The 17,056-nt window shown below is 42.6% G+C and overlaps 1 protein-coding gene, 1 long non-coding RNA gene and 2 pseudogenes across 4 annotated transcripts in view; 2 read left to right on the top strand and 2 right to left on the bottom strand.

The window, feature by feature from the left end:
* Positions 1–3,053, top strand: part of LOC129469477 (uncharacterized) — a 73,412-nt gene extending 70,359 nt beyond the window's left edge. For all 3 annotated transcript variants that reach the window (XR_010118431.1, XR_010118433.1, XR_010118432.1), the window contains exon 6: positions 2,598–3,053. This is a non-coding gene — a long non-coding RNA (uncharacterized lncRNA). The remainder of the gene's footprint in view (positions 1–2,597) is intronic.
* A 238-nt stretch (positions 3,054–3,291) lies between these two features.
* Positions 3,292–3,992, top strand: LOC129469475 (TATA-box binding protein associated factor 11 like protein 2-like). The gene has a single exon (XM_055256120.2). The coding sequence runs from the start codon at positions 3,318–3,320 to the stop codon at positions 3,912–3,914; it is 597 nt and encodes a 198-aa protein (XP_055112095.2). The 5' UTR covers positions 3,292–3,317; the 3' UTR covers positions 3,915–3,992.
* A 3,144-nt stretch (positions 3,993–7,136) lies between these two features.
* Positions 7,137–13,676, bottom strand: LOC134735181 (uncharacterized; annotated as a pseudogene).
* A 929-nt stretch (positions 13,677–14,605) lies between these two features.
* LOC129469638 (angiogenic factor with G patch and FHA domains 1-like) lies at positions 14,606–16,582 on the bottom strand (annotated as a pseudogene).
* Between the last annotated feature and the right edge of the window lie 474 nt (positions 16,583–17,056).

The following is a 17,056-nucleotide window of genomic DNA, read 5'->3' as shown; positions in this document are numbered from 1 at the left end:
ACAATGTGAGCTGGTTCGTTCTCCCCAATCTGTGATAGTTTACATGGAAGGTTATCTAGTCCGTGCAGAAGATCATGTACCTTTTTTTTTTTTTTTTTTTTTTTGAGGCTGAGTCTTGCCCTGTCACGCAGGCTGGAGTGCAGGGGCGCAATCTCTGCTCACTTCAACCTTTGTCTCCTAGGCTTAAGCCATCTTCCAACCTCAGCCTCCCAAGTAGCTGAGACTACAGGCACAGGCCACCACACCCAGATAATTTTATTAATTTTTGTATTAGCCCGGTGCAAAAGCAATTGAGGTTTTTGCAATAAATACAGGTTTTCACTATCTTGCCTAGGTTGGTCTCCAGATCCTGGGCTCAAGTGATCTGCCTGCCTTGGACTCTCAAAGTGCTGGAATTATAGGCATGAGCCAGTAAAATATTTTGGAATAACCCAGCATATATCTTGTTATTTATAAACTTTATTTATGTGCTATATTTTGTATATTAAATATTAGAAATTTAATTCTTGCTTTTTAGATAAAAATAAGCATAAATGGACATTAATTTTTTTCTTTATGCCTCAATTATCTTGCATATTTCTTGGGGTATATAGCCTTTTCATCCCCACTTCATTTTAGAAATCATAAATGTAGGCCTTTCTCTAGCCTGTAGGTAAAGAACCACATAGTCTTTAAGAGAGAAATGGGCGATATAAAAAGCTTAGATACATTCAGTCTCTCCTTAGAGTATAATGAGAGATAACTGTATACAGTAGTTGATTTTTATTAATAGATTATGTATCGCTGTTTGTTTTATTTCAGGGGTTAATTTTCAGGTTTGGGATGGTTCTCCCTCTTTGAGTTACCATTTGTTTCTGCTTATAACCTACTGCTCATGCCTTTAGTACTAGTAAATATTGAAAAGGGAAAGCCTTAGGTGGCTAGCAAAGGCTGTGATGTAAATATGTGTTGCTGAGATGGGGAAGTGACGGTGTTGGATGATGCATGACTTTCACAGGTGTTCTTATACCACATTCATGACCCCTCAGGTGAGTTAAGTAAAACTGGTTACTTAGTATTAAGGTATAATAAGGTCTCAGAACTTTGAGTCATTCTTTTCATTGACTGTCATGGATTCCATTTTCAGCTCTATTTATTGAAGACTATCACTATGTTATTGTCATTGTTAATCTTATTCCAGAAGCACCAGTAATCCAAGTGATTAGTTTATCCTTAATGTTATAGCAAAGAAAAATTTTCAACAATGTTAATATTAAATGAACTTGTATTAAATATCATTGTCATGTGAGTTCCAGGTCTTGCTATCATGTTCTGCATTCAATTAAATACCAGAAGGCAAGTCAAAGAAGCCCATATCAAATATGGACCAATTTTTACATTGAAGTATTAAAATCTAGTTTCTTTAATACTTAGTATCATGTTAATTAGAGGACAATATAATAAAATATAAATTTATTTTTATTTTCTCAGTGAAGAATAAAACCCATCAAAAGAATGCTTCAACTACTTGATTCAAGTACAGACTAATATCTTCATATGCAGTGAAGTACTGCCAAGTTCTCAGATTTTTTTAGGGCCTTTGATTTTGTACCAGCAAAATCAGAATTAGGAAAGAAATGTTGAGAAGGCAAATTGCTTAGAATTTGAGTAATTCTAAGTTTAACATTTATATTAATTTACTGAACTGAGAAGTTGAGTAATTCTCAGTTTAGTAATTAATGGCATAAACAAAGTATGAGGGGCATTGGTTTTCAATCTTTAAAAGTTTTTAAATCTTTATAGTCCTCATGTATTTTTATGTAGACATCTAAATTTTCATTACAAGTTTAAATAGTTGCAAAAGATGTTTGACATATTGCAAATTTTGTTACTTAAAAATAAAATAACTAGATCATTATTTTAAATATGTTCAGCATAATGGCAATAATACAGTAATTTCATATCTCCTACCAAATATTTTTAAATATATGAAAGGTCTTTAAAAGTCAAGTATTTTAGTGTCTACTTTATCTTCTGAACTAATTTTATGCTTTTTACCCAACATAATTTTCTCCAAATGTGATACATATTTTTGTGCTTGAAATAATTTCATCTCTTATGTGCTTCTCTGCAACCTGTGTATACATATATGTATATAATATAAAAATTGAAATTAATATTTCCATATTCCCCTTACCAGCCCAGTTTATCCTCAGAGTACCTGATAAACGACTTGTTGCCAAATCAGTGGGGGATTTTTGCCCTGACATTTACGTTGTCTAACACGCAACTTCATAAAATGTCAAATTTTCAGAGAAAATATGTTCTTTATTATTGTGAAATGCAAACATTCAGAATATCTCAGGCAGACAGAATTCTGAAATGTCCCATGAATTTCCTGCCCCTCAGAGGCACGCCCTGCATCTGACCCTCCCCTGAGTGTGGATGAAACCATGAGATTAATGTGCCTACAAATCCCCGATTAGGTTAGGAATATCCTGAAACAATGGGCATTAAGTACTGGGTCTAATTCAATCATCTGCGCTATCAGAATGAGAGATAATTATATAGAGTAGTTGATTTTTATTAAAAGATTATGTATCTCTGTTTTATTTCAGGGGTTAATTTTCAAGTTCTGGATGGTTTCCCCTCTTTGAGTTGCCATTTGTTTCTGCTTATAACCCCTGAAATGACAGAGCTCTCCAGCCAGAGGGAGATTTGCCCCGCTTCCCCCATGTGGGAGATTCTCCTATGCTGGCTCTGCAGATCCAGGGAGACACACGACCAGACCTGGGAGAAACTTTGGAAGCTGAGAGCATCCTCACAGCATCAGGCAGAACAGACAAGCGGGCCTGGGTCTCACAACCCTAAGGCATTGAATTCCACCACGGAATCAGATCACAGTCAGACCTTTCCCAGGTCAAGGCAACGTCAACGTAGCGTCAACGCAGCCAGGCCCACCCTAGAGGTCCGTTGTTCAACCTTGAGCAGGAGGCAGTCACTTGGCCTAGTAGAACTTCTGACCTGTGAGCTGGGGTTTGTTTTCAATATCCAAAATTTGTGAGAATTTATTCTGTGTTGATGTAAAACTAATCTACTCTCCATCCACAAGTTTCTTCACATTGTGGAAGTGAGAAAAACCAGTGTGTGTGTTTGTGTGTGGGAAGGGGAGGCAGGGAGCTGTGTCCAGTTGTGGCTAAACTATGGCTTGTCAGAAACATAGCAGCCAAAACCTTTGAAAGGTTCTCAAAATCTCACTTCAAATCCACAATCCAACCACCTCAGCTGGAAATTCTGCTGCTACAGCTGCTGTCACGGAGCAGACCTGAATCTCACCCATGGGGACAGGCAGGCAAACAGGTGTGTCTGCTGAGATATTCGCCATGCCCCAAGGTCTGAAGGGCAGCAACAAGGATGGAATACCTGAGGACCTAGATGGGCACTTGGAAGAACCCAGGGGTCAGGAAGGTGAGCTCAGCAGTCAGGATGTCACGGACCTCATAGAAGGTGACAATGAAGCCTCAGCCTCAGCTCCTCCTGCAGCCAAAAGACGGAAAAGAGATACCCAAGGAAAGAAGGAGAGGAAGCCCACCGTGGATGCAGAGGAGGCTCAGAGGATGGCAACCCTGCTGTCTGCCATGTCTGAGGAGCAGCTGGCCCGCTACGAAGTGTGTCGCCGGTCAGCTTTCCCAAAAGCACGCATTGCAGGTCTGATGCATTCTATCACTGGCAGATCGGTGCCTGAGAACGTGGCCATTGACATGGCTGGAATAGCCAAGGTCTTCGTCGGAAAGGTGGTGGCAGAGGCCCTGGACATGTGTGAGATGTGGGGAGAAACGCCCCCACTGCAGCCCAAGCATTTAAGGGAGGCTGTTCGCAGGTTAAAGCCCAAGGGCCTCTTCCCCAACAGCAACTACCAAAAAATCATGTTCTAGGCCCAAGGCCAGAGGGAAGGGTCTGTTTGTGCAGGCATAAGTACTGCATTCGTCTTTCAGTGACAGGACTGCGTTTGCAGGAGCTTCTGCATCTCAGTCTATCCTGGATTTACCCACCATCTTAGTGTCTTCAAATGTCAAGCTGCCCTTACCTGGATGAAGACAGCAGATTGTTTCATAGCAGCCTAGGCCAAATGTTTGGGCCTCCGAGGTCATGTTGAGGCATTTTTGTATGTTTTTCTAGTTGGAAGAAGAAAGGTGCCTGGGCCTTGAGCATCCTGTGGACAGGAAGCTGCATTCGGAGAGGGAAGCCCTTTCCAGGAGATTTCTGCGGTTTCATGCTGAAGCCTGCTGTTGCCGTGTCTTAGCTTGTATGCTTATGTCTGGGTTTCAGTAAGTGAAGCCCCCAGAAATGTTTCCCAATTGTTGTCCTGTGTATTCTTCATGCTCATATGTATTTTTGTGAGTCATCACAGAAACAGTTAAACGCTTTTCCAAACTGAAGAAATAAAAGTTACATCACAAAGCATTTTTTTCTCTCAGTTGACTCTTCTCGTATTCCTGCCTACTGTGCTTTATGTCAGCAAGTGATCCTTTCCTGTTTTAGAATGTAATGTAGTATAGATGCATTGGATAAGTCTAGAAAGCAGCCAATTCCAAAACCACCTTTCCTCATGCCGCCATTTTTAATGAACCTATATGTAGTTTAAAAGGCATAGAGACAGCCTATTGATATTTCAGCTTTGCTACACATGGTGATATCGCCAGTGTTTCCAGAGACACTGAAATTTAGTTCAAAACATTGCTTGACACTATTCCTGACTTTACTCATTCTACCGATGATCCACTCAGAAAATCAAACCTGAGTACAGAGACACGGGAGAAGTTATTAAAATATCGGACCAAGTAGGTTCATCACGAGTGACAAAGTTATTCCATACTCTACTTGTACATACTCTGCTGTACCTTTATGATGCAAATGAGTAATTCTTCATTATAGAATAAAGACCTGAGATTTATTACGGAATCACTGTGAACCTTCCCAGCACAGCTCACAGATATCCGTGGTGCCATTTCAGTCTGTTTACCTCTGCCATGTGCCCCCTAAATCACAGAGTATAAGCCAAAAGAATCGAAAAGATCCCATTGTTCTGCTCTAATATTCAATGGAGAATAACATGTACTTTTTATTCCTGAAGCAAAATATACCCCCATACAATATAGTTGTATTTCCTCATACACTCAGCTTTTGCTGTTAAAATAGGACTTATTGTGCATAGAATCTGCCTTTGGGTATTACACAAATTTCTAAACTTTACCAAGAATGGGGAAATTCTGTTTCATACCTCCATATTCTGGCGTTCTTCAGCTTTCCTTTTATTTTACCAACTTTCTTCTAAAGGCGTACAACAAGTTAGACCAGTGTGTCTTAGAGACACAAGGAGGGTACAGGTTCTTGGCAGAACTGATGGAGATGGGAGGGCTCGCTCAGGAATTAAAGTGCTTGATCTCCCAAAAAAGTAAGGTCCAAGAGACTCATTATCTCCCAGTCTTTAGATTGCTCTCAGCTCATTCCTTTTCCATGGCATGGAGCAGTCTTAGAAGCTGTATTCTGGCAGATGTGGCAGGTCTGGCCCTTTCAGAACACTAGAGGAAAAGAGAACCTGGCCCAAGCAGCCTGCGGTGTAGACAAGCATCTGCAGAGAGCAGTGCTGATGGTGACTCCACACACAAGCTTAGAACATTTCTCTTGCCCCTCATAGAACTCAATACATTGAGTGGGGTCTGAGTAAGGCTGAACTGCTGAAGACAGAAATAAGTTCCCATCAAGGTCTCAGAGGTCAGCTCAGGAGCAGGAACACAGCGTTGTTTTCTCAGAGAGGAAAATTGGATTAGCTGAGAGGGTTCAGTGTCCCTACGCATTTATTATTTTTTTCCCTGTAAGTTATGGGATACTTGTGCAGAACGTGCAAGTTTCTTACCACGGTATACATGTGCCATAGGGATTTGCTGCACCAATCAACCCACCATCTAGGCTTTAAGCCCCACGTGCGTTGGGTGTTTGTCCTAATGCTCTCCTTTCCCTTGCTTCCCACCCTGTGACAGGCCACGGTGTGTGACTTTCCACTTTCTCTCTCCATGTGTTCTCATTGATCAACTCCAGCTTATGAGTGAGAACATGTGGTGTTTGGTTTTCCTTTCTTGTGTTAGTTTGCTGAGAATGATGGTCTCCCGTGTCATCCATGTCACCGCAAAGAACACGAACTCATTCTTTTTCATAGCTGCATAGTATTCCCTGGTGTATATACCACACATATTCTTTATCCAGTCTATCACTGATGGGCATTTGGGTTGGTTCCAGGTCTTTGCTCTTGTAAACTGTGCCTCAGTGAATATACCTGTGCACGTGTCCTTATAGTAGGATGAATGATAATCCTTTGGGTATGTACCCGGTAATGAGATAGCTGGGTCCAATGGTATTTCTGGTTCTAGACCCTTGGGGAATTCCCACACTCTCTTCCACAATGGTTGAACTGATTTACACTCTCACAGACATTGTAAAAGTGTTTCTGTATCTTCACAGCCTTGCCAGCATCTGTTGTTTCCTGACTTTTTAATAATCGCATATGAAATCTTCTCAATGTATAATATCATATAGCCACAGCTCTCAAGAAAGAAGTCTGTAGAAAGTGTTATCTTTCCTGGAGAAAGCTTTGACTGCTTTCATGGCTGGTTGTGTTACACGTTAACGACAATGAGGTTTTTCCTGGAGCTTCACTACTATTAAAGTCTATCTCATAATGTATGTTTGGAGACTGCCTAGAAAAAAGTGGTCTCTGACTGGTGCTGGTGTCAAGGTGGTGACAAGATATCTAACACATAAAGTGACGGTACTTGACTATTTTCCAAAATTTACTATTTTGGGGTAAGCTTAACAACCTCACTGCCTGCCTTTGCCCTCACAAGTAATTAGCATATGCCTCACTAAAGTTGAAGCTAGTTAGCTCCACTATTCCAAGCAGATACTGTCAAGTGTCTAGTCTCTAGAAGTATAAAGTACAAAGCTTACAAGTACAACTACACGAAAAGTTGTACCCAAGCTAGAAAGGCTTAAATGATCAATTGATGAATTTGTGTTTCCTCTGGAAGAGGGTACAAAGCAGAGCGCTAATACACATATATAGGGGAGAAGAGGGCAGGGCTTTTATGGATGGCACACAGCTAGGTGTCTTCAAAGAGGTGCACCAGGGAAGCCTCACTGGGCTCCTGTAGGGCGCCAGTGGCCGCGCTCTGGAAGCGCACGTTCAGGATGATGTCCTGCGTGATCTTGCGCATCAGGCGCTGGAAGGGCAACTTGAGGAGGTGCAGCTGCGTGGACTTCTGGTACTTTCTGATTTTGTGCAGTGCCAGGCCTGTAGCGGTGAGGCTTCTTGATCCCTCCTGTAGGCGGCGCCCTTTTGCTGGCGGCTGCAGTGGCCAGGGTCTTCGTGGCGCCTGCCAGGCTGTGGCTTTGCCGGGCCAAAATGGTGAAACTTCTTCTATACTTTAAAGAATACAAATTTCTCCTGGCGTGGTGGTGCGCACAGTTAGTCCCAGCTACTCTGGAGGGTGAGTCAGGAGAGTTGCTTGGGCCCAGGAGGCAGAGGCTGCAGTGAGCTGACATCAGGCCACTGCAATCCAGCCTGGGGGACAGAGCAAGACTGTGTCTCAAAAATAAATAAATAAAATGCAATACAATACAATATAATACAATACAATGCAATACAACACAATACAATACAATTCAATACAATAAGATTGAAATAATATTTTCATGTTCCCCTCACCCAGCCCAGTCTATTTTCAGAGTATCTGATAAACCACTTGTTTCTCTATGAGTTAGAGATTTTTTTCTCAGACGTTTAAGTTTTCTAATGTGCAACTTCATAAAAGGTCTCATTTTTATTCTCAATGTTTTCTTTATTGTTGTGAAATATGAACTTTGCGATTCTGTGAGGAATCCAGAATTCTGAAATGCCCCCTGCATTTCCCGCCCCCCCCAGAGCCTAGCCCTGCCTCTGCCCCTCCCTTGGGTGTGGACGGAACCTTGAATTGAGGAGCCAGCCCAAACACCTGATTAGATTAGGAATACCGTGAAACAATAGCTGTTAAGGGCTGGGTCTAATTCAATCATCTGAGCTCTTTATAAGGGACTGAACCTCCCTGAGATTCCATTCCCCAGTGGGTGATTCCTCAGCCCTGGAGGTGCAGACCCAGGGAGCTGCACGGCCCAGACCTGGGCAACACCTGTAAGAGCTCAGAGCCTCCCCCAGGCAGCTGGCAGAACAAACAAGTGGGCCTGGGTTTCACAAACCTGAGGCATTGAACTCCTGACCTCGTGACCCACTCACTTCTGCCTCCCAAAGTGCTGGGATGACAGAGGTGAGCCACTGCGTTCAGTGTACAGTGCCATTTCTTAGAAATCACTCACGGGAACACAAACTTATAGGTCATGTGTAGATATTTTATTTATTTATTTATTTACTTATTATTTATTTATTTATTGCGCAGGGAGGTGGGGGGACGGAGTTTCGCTCTTGCTCCTCAGGCTAGAGTGCAATGGCATAGCGGGCTCAAGGAGTCAACCTATGGCAGAGATGACATGTCATTAGAGCATAAGGTCCACAGTGAAAGGTGGCAAGGCCTGCGCTTTTAAAGGCTGAAATCCTGGCGGCTCACTCCTGTCATCCCAGTACTTAGGGAGGCCCAGGAGGGCGGATCACTTGAGGTCAGAAGTTTGATACCAGCGTGGCCAACATGGAGAATCCCGTTCTCTACTAAAAATAGAAAACACTAGCCGGCTGTGGTGGTGAGCACCTGTAATCCCAGCTACCGAAGAAGAATCACTGGAAACCGGGAAGCAGAGGTTGCCGTGAGCTGAGAGAGCACAACTGCAGCTCAGCCTGGGTGACAGAGTGAGAGAGACTCAGTCCAAAAACAAGAAAAGAAGAAAAAAACAGAACAGGCCCAAATACTGCATTGTTGCGAGTAACAAGGAGCTTACTTAATGGGTATAGAGTTTTGTCTCTACAAATTGAAAGAAGGTCCCTATGAATGGGAATGATAGTTGCAAAACAATGTGAATGTAGTTAACTTTTCTTAGCTGCACACTTACAATAGCTAAAATGGTTAATTTTCTGTACACTTTACCACTATGTAAAAAATAATTTTTAAATAAACAAATTATAGCTATCTGCAATATCATGAATGAATACCATAACTATAATGTTGCATAGAAGAAAGTAGATGTAAAAGTATACATATTATACAATTTCACTTATATAAAATCCAAAAATGAACGCAACTGAGTTTCTGGCTTCCAGTAACAAGTAAAGTAGTTTGTAGAATAATTCCCATATAATTGTAACAAAGCTCTTTGATCACAGGGCTTCAGCACTGCAATCCCAACATGCGCCAGGCTCAAGGAGAGTGCGCTAATCAGTGGAGGAAGGGACGAGGCTCCGCACGTCTCACTGGTCTTGCTGGGAGATGTAGTCTCATAAACGCTCCCAGCCCTTTGGTCATAGGGCTGCAGCACTACAATCCTAGCATGCACCAGGCTCAGGGAAAGTGCGCGTCACTGAAGGAAGAGGCAGGGCAGTGCGTGCCTCGGTAGCCTTGCTGGGAGATAGAGTCTCATAAACACTCCCAGCCCTTTCATCACCGGGCTGCAAGACTACAGTCCCAGCATGCACCCAGCTCGGCGACAGTGCGCATTACTGGGGGAAGAGACTGGACCGTGGGTGCCTCCTTCTACTTGCTGGGAGATGTAGTTTCATAAAGACTCCCAGACTTTCCGGTCTCGTGGCTACAGTACTACCATCCCAGTATGCACAGGGGTCAGGGACAATGCGCATCACTGGAAAAAGAGGCGGGGCTGTGTGCATCTCCCTATGCACAAGGGTCAGGGACAGTGCGCATCACTGGAAAAAGAGGCGGGGCTGTGTGCATCTCCCTAGGCTTGCTGGGAGATATATGCTCCTAAACACTTCCAGTCCTTTCCTCAAAGAGCTGCAGGACTACAGTCGTAGCATGCACAAGTCTCAGGGACAATGCGTGTCACTGGAGGAAGAGACCGGGCTGTGTGCGCCTCCCTAGGATTGCTGGAAGATGTATTGTCATAAATACTCCCAACCGTTTGGTCAAAGGGCTACAGGACTACGATCCCAGCATGGGCCAGGCTCCAGGGTGAGGCGCAGACCTGGAAGAAGAGGTAGAGTGGTACGCGCCCCACCTAATATGCTGGGAGCCGTAGTCCGTTAACTACTCTCAGCCTGTCTGTAGGCAGGCTTCAGAACTATAATCCTAGCATGTACCGGGATCGGGGGTGCATAGCCCTGGAGGGAGGGGCAGAGAGGTGTGGACTTCCTGGTGTCCAAAGCACTGCTGAGTTCTAATGCTATGCCGACTCTTTGCAAGGAGAGTGAGTACAGGGGTGCACCTGGAGGGCAGATCTGGGCTGAGCATTGAGGAGGGTATTACCCTAAGAAGATACCTTACCTTTTCCCAAATCGGACGGCTTGTCCTCACCCGATTGGCCCTATCTTTCTCAGGTTCCTCTTTCAGTTGCACCCAGGGTTCTTTCCAGAGCATTACGTCTTCTGCAGCCCGGGGCGCTGCCTTCTTTCCTAAACTGCTGTGGAAACTTTCCTGATGTCCGAGACACGGTTCATTGTGCTGCAGCCCTCTTTTTTCTCTAGTCAGAGCACACACTCAACTGTTTTTGAGAGAAATCTTCCACCTGGCCTGCTTGTGAGAAGCTTCAGAGTTCTACAGGGGGTGAAAAGGGCTGTGGCTTCCTGGAAATGTCACTCTCAATGGCGCCTTTTTCATAAATGCGAAAGTCTAGGCATCAGAAAGGTTAATTATTCGGTTGCAGAAAATCAGCTAAGAGCAAAGGAAAAAACCCCATTTCTGAGGCGTGAGTCTTGTGAGCCATTTTCATCAACCCATTTAAGTGGACAAGCTCCGAAATACAACCTGAAGCTGCTGACTATTTAGGCATTTTACACTTGAATTCAAGTCAGGCCTGGCTTGCCAGTGTCTCAGAGCCACAAATGGGACCTGATACCTGAGGAACAGATAGTGTTCCAGCTTTATGGGGGCAACTTTTAAGATGTGGAGCACTTGGGGTCATTTGAAACCCGCTGTCTTCAGTAGGGACTTTTACTTCTAGAAAGCATTTGCATTTTGATTTTATCTGTCTTCAAGCTGACCCTTTGTTTATTTTAATAGTAAAAAACACATTCCTGCATGGAGATTTAAGATGCTAATGCGACATGCAATGTATGCACAAATATGTACAGCTACTGCACATGTGCACCCAGAAGACCAGTCAGAACATGTTTACTGTAACACTTCTTTCCGCCTTCTTGTGAATAATCTTGCAAAACTCACCATAAAGAGGGTTTCTCCAGCAATAATTAATGCTGTTTCACTTTTATGAGCCAGCTGCCCTGGAATCTCTTTCTCAGACTGTACCGTCTATTCTGCACTTAATTTTCAAAATATTCTTTTTTTGCAATAAATTTTGCTGTACTTCTTTTGTTGTGTGTCTCTTGTTTAAATTCTTTTAAACTAAGAAGATCAGAAACAAGGTATTACATCAGCTATCAACAATTCTTGTGCCATGACCTGGGGAGAGGCATGTCTGCTTCATTAACTTCAGTTTCCCTTTACTTGCAGTGAATACTATGGCAGCTTCAGACTAACTGGTTAACTAGCGCTGCTTGTTCCAGCGCTGTTTCAGTAAAGTTCTGGGGGAAACGTTTTTAAGTCACCTGTATTCTTTAGAGAGAGAATGTTTGTCCGCTCTCCTTTTGGCTGCTGCTTCTGTAGTATCGATAAATACACTAACCACATGGGTTGCCCTCAATATTTCATATTTGGGCTACTTTGCCGCTTAGTTTCACATCTTTCTGGCCACAGTTCAGACTCAGCTTATTGTTTGCTGTCCCTTCAGCAGTACTCTATCTCCACCTAGTGGCTATTGTAATGTATTTTCTGGTCAGGTTTTCTGTTTACAAAATTTTTGTTTTGTTTTGAGCGGCACATTAATAGAACCCTGTCCCTTCAGGCTTTATGCACTTCCCAGCTCCTTGAAATTGTTCTTCAACAGGCTTTCTTTGCTGAACAAAAGATGCACAGTCATGTAGATTCCCGGTCGTAGGGATTGCATCTGAGCATTCCAGGCGTTATAATTGGGCATCACAAATGGCAAACCAGTGAATTAGGGCAAGGCTTGTCAGCCAGACATCTGCCCCCCAGCCAGCAGTGGGAGTCATCTCGGTAGGGCTGGAGATGTCCACCGCTGGGGAGAGCTAGGATGGTGTACCGCAAATGCCTATGACCTAGAGCTTCAGTTAATGGGGTTTCGAGGGGATGCCCTAGACACCTTGGTGATACCACTTGGCCCGTGGGGATGCCCACAGCCTTCTGGACTTCAGTAAATGTTCTGTCATTGCAGGATTCCCTCGGCACCGTGGGAGCCGCTTCCTCTACTGTCACTGAAACACCCCTGGGATGTATATCTAAAAATTAGAACAGCTTTTGGCTAAATGAACTAAGAAAAAAGAAAACCCTATCTCCTTTTGTAACACTATTTAGCCTGCCTAGAGATTAGCTGACAAAACATGGCTGGAGAATGAGACTGTGAACTTTAACTCCATCCTACAGCTAGATCTTTTCTGTGGAAATCAGGGAAAATTGTCTGAAGTATCCTATGTGCAAACCTTTCTGATCTGACAACAAAACCCAGTTCTATGCAGCACCTGTGGGCTAAAGCCTAGTAAGCCAGAAAGCCCCTCAGAGAAATTAGAAGATCAACTGTTATTAAGGGGAAGGGACCCCAGACCCCACAGCCCAACACCAGCTCCAGACAGGGGCCCTCAGGGGCCCATGCCACCTTTAGAATCCCCAGCGTCCCCCCACTATCAGAGTCCAATGTAGAATCTAAGCTTGTTTCACTTCCTCCTTATGCTCCTCTCTATCGGCCTTTGCCAGGTACAATCGAGACCAGCCCAGCTGCGGTTACTCACGTGGAGCTTCACACCATCCAGGGCCAGATAAATTGCTCCCCTTACAGAAAGTCCCAAATAGAGAGAGGACCATCAGAGTGCTTGTTCTACTCTCAATAAATGATCTAATCCAATATAAGCAACAACTCTGATGGCCCGCAGACAACTTCAACGCATTTACTGAAGACTTCCAGGCTCTAAATTTGACCACCATTCAACTGTACCATCCATAAATGGACAGAATGACTTCTGTCAACTTAGCTGCACAAAATTTTGCTTATTGGCAAAAAAATAGAAAATACTTAAAACATTTGTTGCTTTCACCATGTTAATGCAAAATACTTTTGCAGGACAAATGTCACCATAAGGTGGAGCCTTGGGAATCCAGTAGAAACTCTCAGAAAACCTCAATGGGTCAGCAACAAGCAGCAGAGGCCTCAATAGACTTCAACAACATCTGGACACAATGGCCACTGCAGTCCAACAAAACCAAAGAGCCTGGGATCTTCTCCCAGCCGGGCAATGAGGAGCATGTTTATATCTAGAAGAAGAATGCTGTTTTTGAGATCAATCAGCCTGGTTTAGTCCAAGAAAATATTAATAATATCATCACCCCAGCAGAGAAAATTGAATCTCTAGGAACCTCCATGGGAACATGAAAGCAATGTCTATTACCTGCCTTACTCTCTTTAATAGTAACAGTCATTACTATACTGTCAGCTTTTACTTTTGTTCCAATTTTGTTTAAAATGTTTACTGATTTCCTGCTCTCTTGCTTATGGCAACTCCGTGTTTGCATGATGGTTTTGCAAGGCTTTCAACCTTTGGCTGCCAACATCTTGCCCACTGGTTCCACGAATGACATCGTTTACACCAGGTTAGATCACACAGGAATAAACTTTAGGGCCCAGGCTAGGCAGAATAACACCCACTCAGCAGGAAACAGCTCCAGAAAAAATGATCTAGCCCCTCAACCTCCAATACGATTATGACCCTAAGATCTCTTAGGAGGAAATTGAGGCAGAATAGTCAAGAAAATGACCATGATCTCGGGATACAGAAATGTGGGGAAAAGAAAGAGAGATCAGACTGTTACTGTGTCTATGTAGAAAGAAGTAGACATAGGAGTCTCCATTTTGCTCTGTGCAAGAAAAATTCTTCTGCCTTGAGATGCTGCAATGGTATTTATAAAAACTATGAATGCCAGCACATGGACTATTTCAATACTGTACTCATTTGTTCATGTATAAACATTTCATTAGCTATGAAACAAAGCAAATACAAATTCTGATGTATAATATATATCAACAAATTCAGATTCTTCACTGAAGAAAACAATAAAAGTTGAATTTTCTGTGACATGTCACCGGTTCATTAGTTCTTTAATATGATTTAGGCTATTCCAAATGTAAGAAAATGTATGCATCACTATCCATGTTGTCTCAACATTTTTTATCTAGGTCCCAGAGGGCATAAAAAAGAATGTATATTGTCAGATTTATTTTTATAGACTTTAGATGTTTCTTTTGCTGTATTTTCTGTGCATACTAGTATGAATATATGGAGACAAGGACAAATGTACATTTAAGTGGTTATATGAATTTTGCTCATAAGGCTAATTGCTTATATGGATGTTGTAAATGACAAGATAAAACAGTAAAGTTTGATAAACTTATCTGTGCCCTGTGAACTTTAGTTCACTTACTATATAACTTAATTCAGTCACTAATAATTAGTTTAAAAAATGTTTTTTAAAAGCTGAAAACCACACTTTATTACACATTTCTGAATCAGGAAGGGGTGAACTGTGCCCCAGCATTCTTGTGCCACTGACTTTTTTGGGGAGAAACATTCTGCAATAAAATAAGAGTTTCCAAACTCTATTTATAAAAAAGCTTGAGTTTTCTTCTGTGATTAACCTTCACTCCTCCGTCCCTTTTACCCAAGGAATGGTTCCTAGGTCATCTTTTGGAAGTTTAGTTTCTGGAAGGCTTTCCTGTGCTTTGTCCCAGTTGTTGTTGTTGTTGTTGTTGAAAGTTTTCAGCAAACCTCTCCTGTGCTTTGTCCCAGTTGTTGTTGTTGTTGTTGTTATTGTTTTGGAGAAGGTGAGTCTCTTTAATAGAGGATGGTTTTTCTGTCTCCAACCCTGCATGTGTTTGCCAAATCTGAGGCTGTATTGGAGTTTTTATTCTCCCACCATCCTTCCCCAGGCCTTCTCCTGTTTTCAACACATCTTTTTCAACATCTTCTGACCTTTGTCGCTATCAGTAATTTCAGAATGAACAGATGCAGGAGCATCATCTCTTTGGAAATTTCCTTCACTTCCAATCTGCTCCCTATGTTTTCCAGCTCTATCTTTATATTTTTGATTCTCTAGTATCTTATCTTTGTAGCATGTATTCTGTAAACCATATTTTACTCATATATTTTTAAAATCCTTTTCTCCTTTCCAACTCGTTTCCTTCTTAGTTAATGATGGACCAACAAATGATTCATCTTTCTTATCAAGGAAAAGGTGAGCTCTAACCTGCCCTGGTTCACATCCAACACAGCTATTACTGCCAGGGTGAATGTAATAAGATAACACAGTGTCTCCAACTTTCACTTTATCTCCATGCTCAGGTTCATAAGGGTCACATTTAGTTTTCAGCTGAACAATCCATTTTCCATTAACAATTGTTGCATTTTGACGGCCTGATCCAAAAGGACATAACTTTGTAAGTCATGGTCAAAATAAATCTCTGCATGAAACTTACACCAACTTCAGGGATTCAAAGAGTATGCTCCCTATCATTTTCCCTTCCAATTGTAGCAGGTTTCACAGCAGTAATGATGAAGAGTGATCCTGTCTGTAACACAGGTGATCTAATGACAGTTACTCTCATATATGACGGCCACACTTTTTCCTCATCTTCCTCCTCAGCATCTTTTGCAGTTGCATTGCCTTTACCGGTAACGCCTTCATCATAACTACCCTCGGTCTGAGAGTCTGTAATTTCACCTTCTTCTGGTTCACTATGAGTCTCTGTGATTTTCTCATCCTTAAAGTTGAATTGACACGTTTTCATTAAGAAGAGATTCCACAGTATTTCTACTAACTGGAACAGTGAATTTTGGGGGATTATTTTTCTGATGAATGCCTATTTTGGCATTTTTTTCACATTTGTGAAATTGTCTTTCCCATTGCAGCCTGTATGTTCAACACTGAAGGCTTCTTGATCCTCTGAATTCAAATCGTTTTCCTCATTTTTTTTTTGTAGAAGAATCTGGATCCTTTCTTTTCTCAATTTTTTATTTTTGTTTTGTGCTGTAAGTCTGATAAGGTTGCAAATCTACTCAAGAATGAAACTGATAGTGACCACTTTCCACATCACAGTAGTACTAAATTAAATCATAATATATTTGATTCTCAGAATCTTAATAGAAACCAGTGCTGTGGTCAAAATACAGTCCAGTATTTTCATCATAACTAAATCCAGTCTGTGATAAAGCAGCTTCTGCTGCAGCTCTCAAACTTCCAGCTAATGACGAACCTTCCAAGGACGTACCTTGTGCTGCTAATGCAGATGCTGGCTCCTGTGAATTTGAGGCAAATGACCCTCTTGTCTACATTCAACATTTGCTGTCCTATCAGTACCAGGGTGAGCACCATTTTCTATTTATAACTGGTCGTTAGAATTCAAAACAGGAGTTTCAATATCCTGATCTTGCTGATTTGACTGTTCAGTCACTCACTTTATTTGGAAGACTAACATCATTAGAGTAGGTCTGATAATAATAATCTAGACTGACGAAGGAGCATGGTTCTCTGTGAGTACTTCTACATCAGACTTTTATTATCTCCATTTCTCCCACAGCGGAGTAGGGTACTGAGTTCTTCCAGCTGCGTGCGGAGCTCCTGGCGGTCGCTCGTGTCGCTCTAAGAAGCCGTCCTGTGCGAGGCCATAGCTTCTACCGTTCCCGCACCTGCCGCCTGCAGCTCAGCGTTCGCGTTCCAGCGTCTCCGCCCTCCTTCTGCGCTGGGCCAGCTCGGGCTCAGGGAGGGGGAGGAGTGGCCACAGCCAAGGCGCTGGCGGCGGGTACGGG

This window comes from Symphalangus syndactylus, chromosome 20 (genome assembly GCF_028878055.3).
Source record: "Symphalangus syndactylus isolate Jambi chromosome 20, NHGRI_mSymSyn1-v2.1_pri, whole genome shotgun sequence".
Lineage (NCBI taxonomy): Eukaryota > Metazoa > Chordata > Mammalia > Primates > Hylobatidae > Symphalangus > Symphalangus syndactylus.
The sequence above is the reverse complement of the archived record's forward strand: the minus strand, read 5'-3'. Positions and strand labels throughout refer to the sequence as shown.

Excerpts from the sequence above, each read along its gene's own strand:
- LOC129469475 (XM_055256120.2), top strand. The coding sequence starts at position 3,318 with ATGGGGACAGGCAGGCAAACAGGTGTGTCTGCTGAGATATTCGCCATG.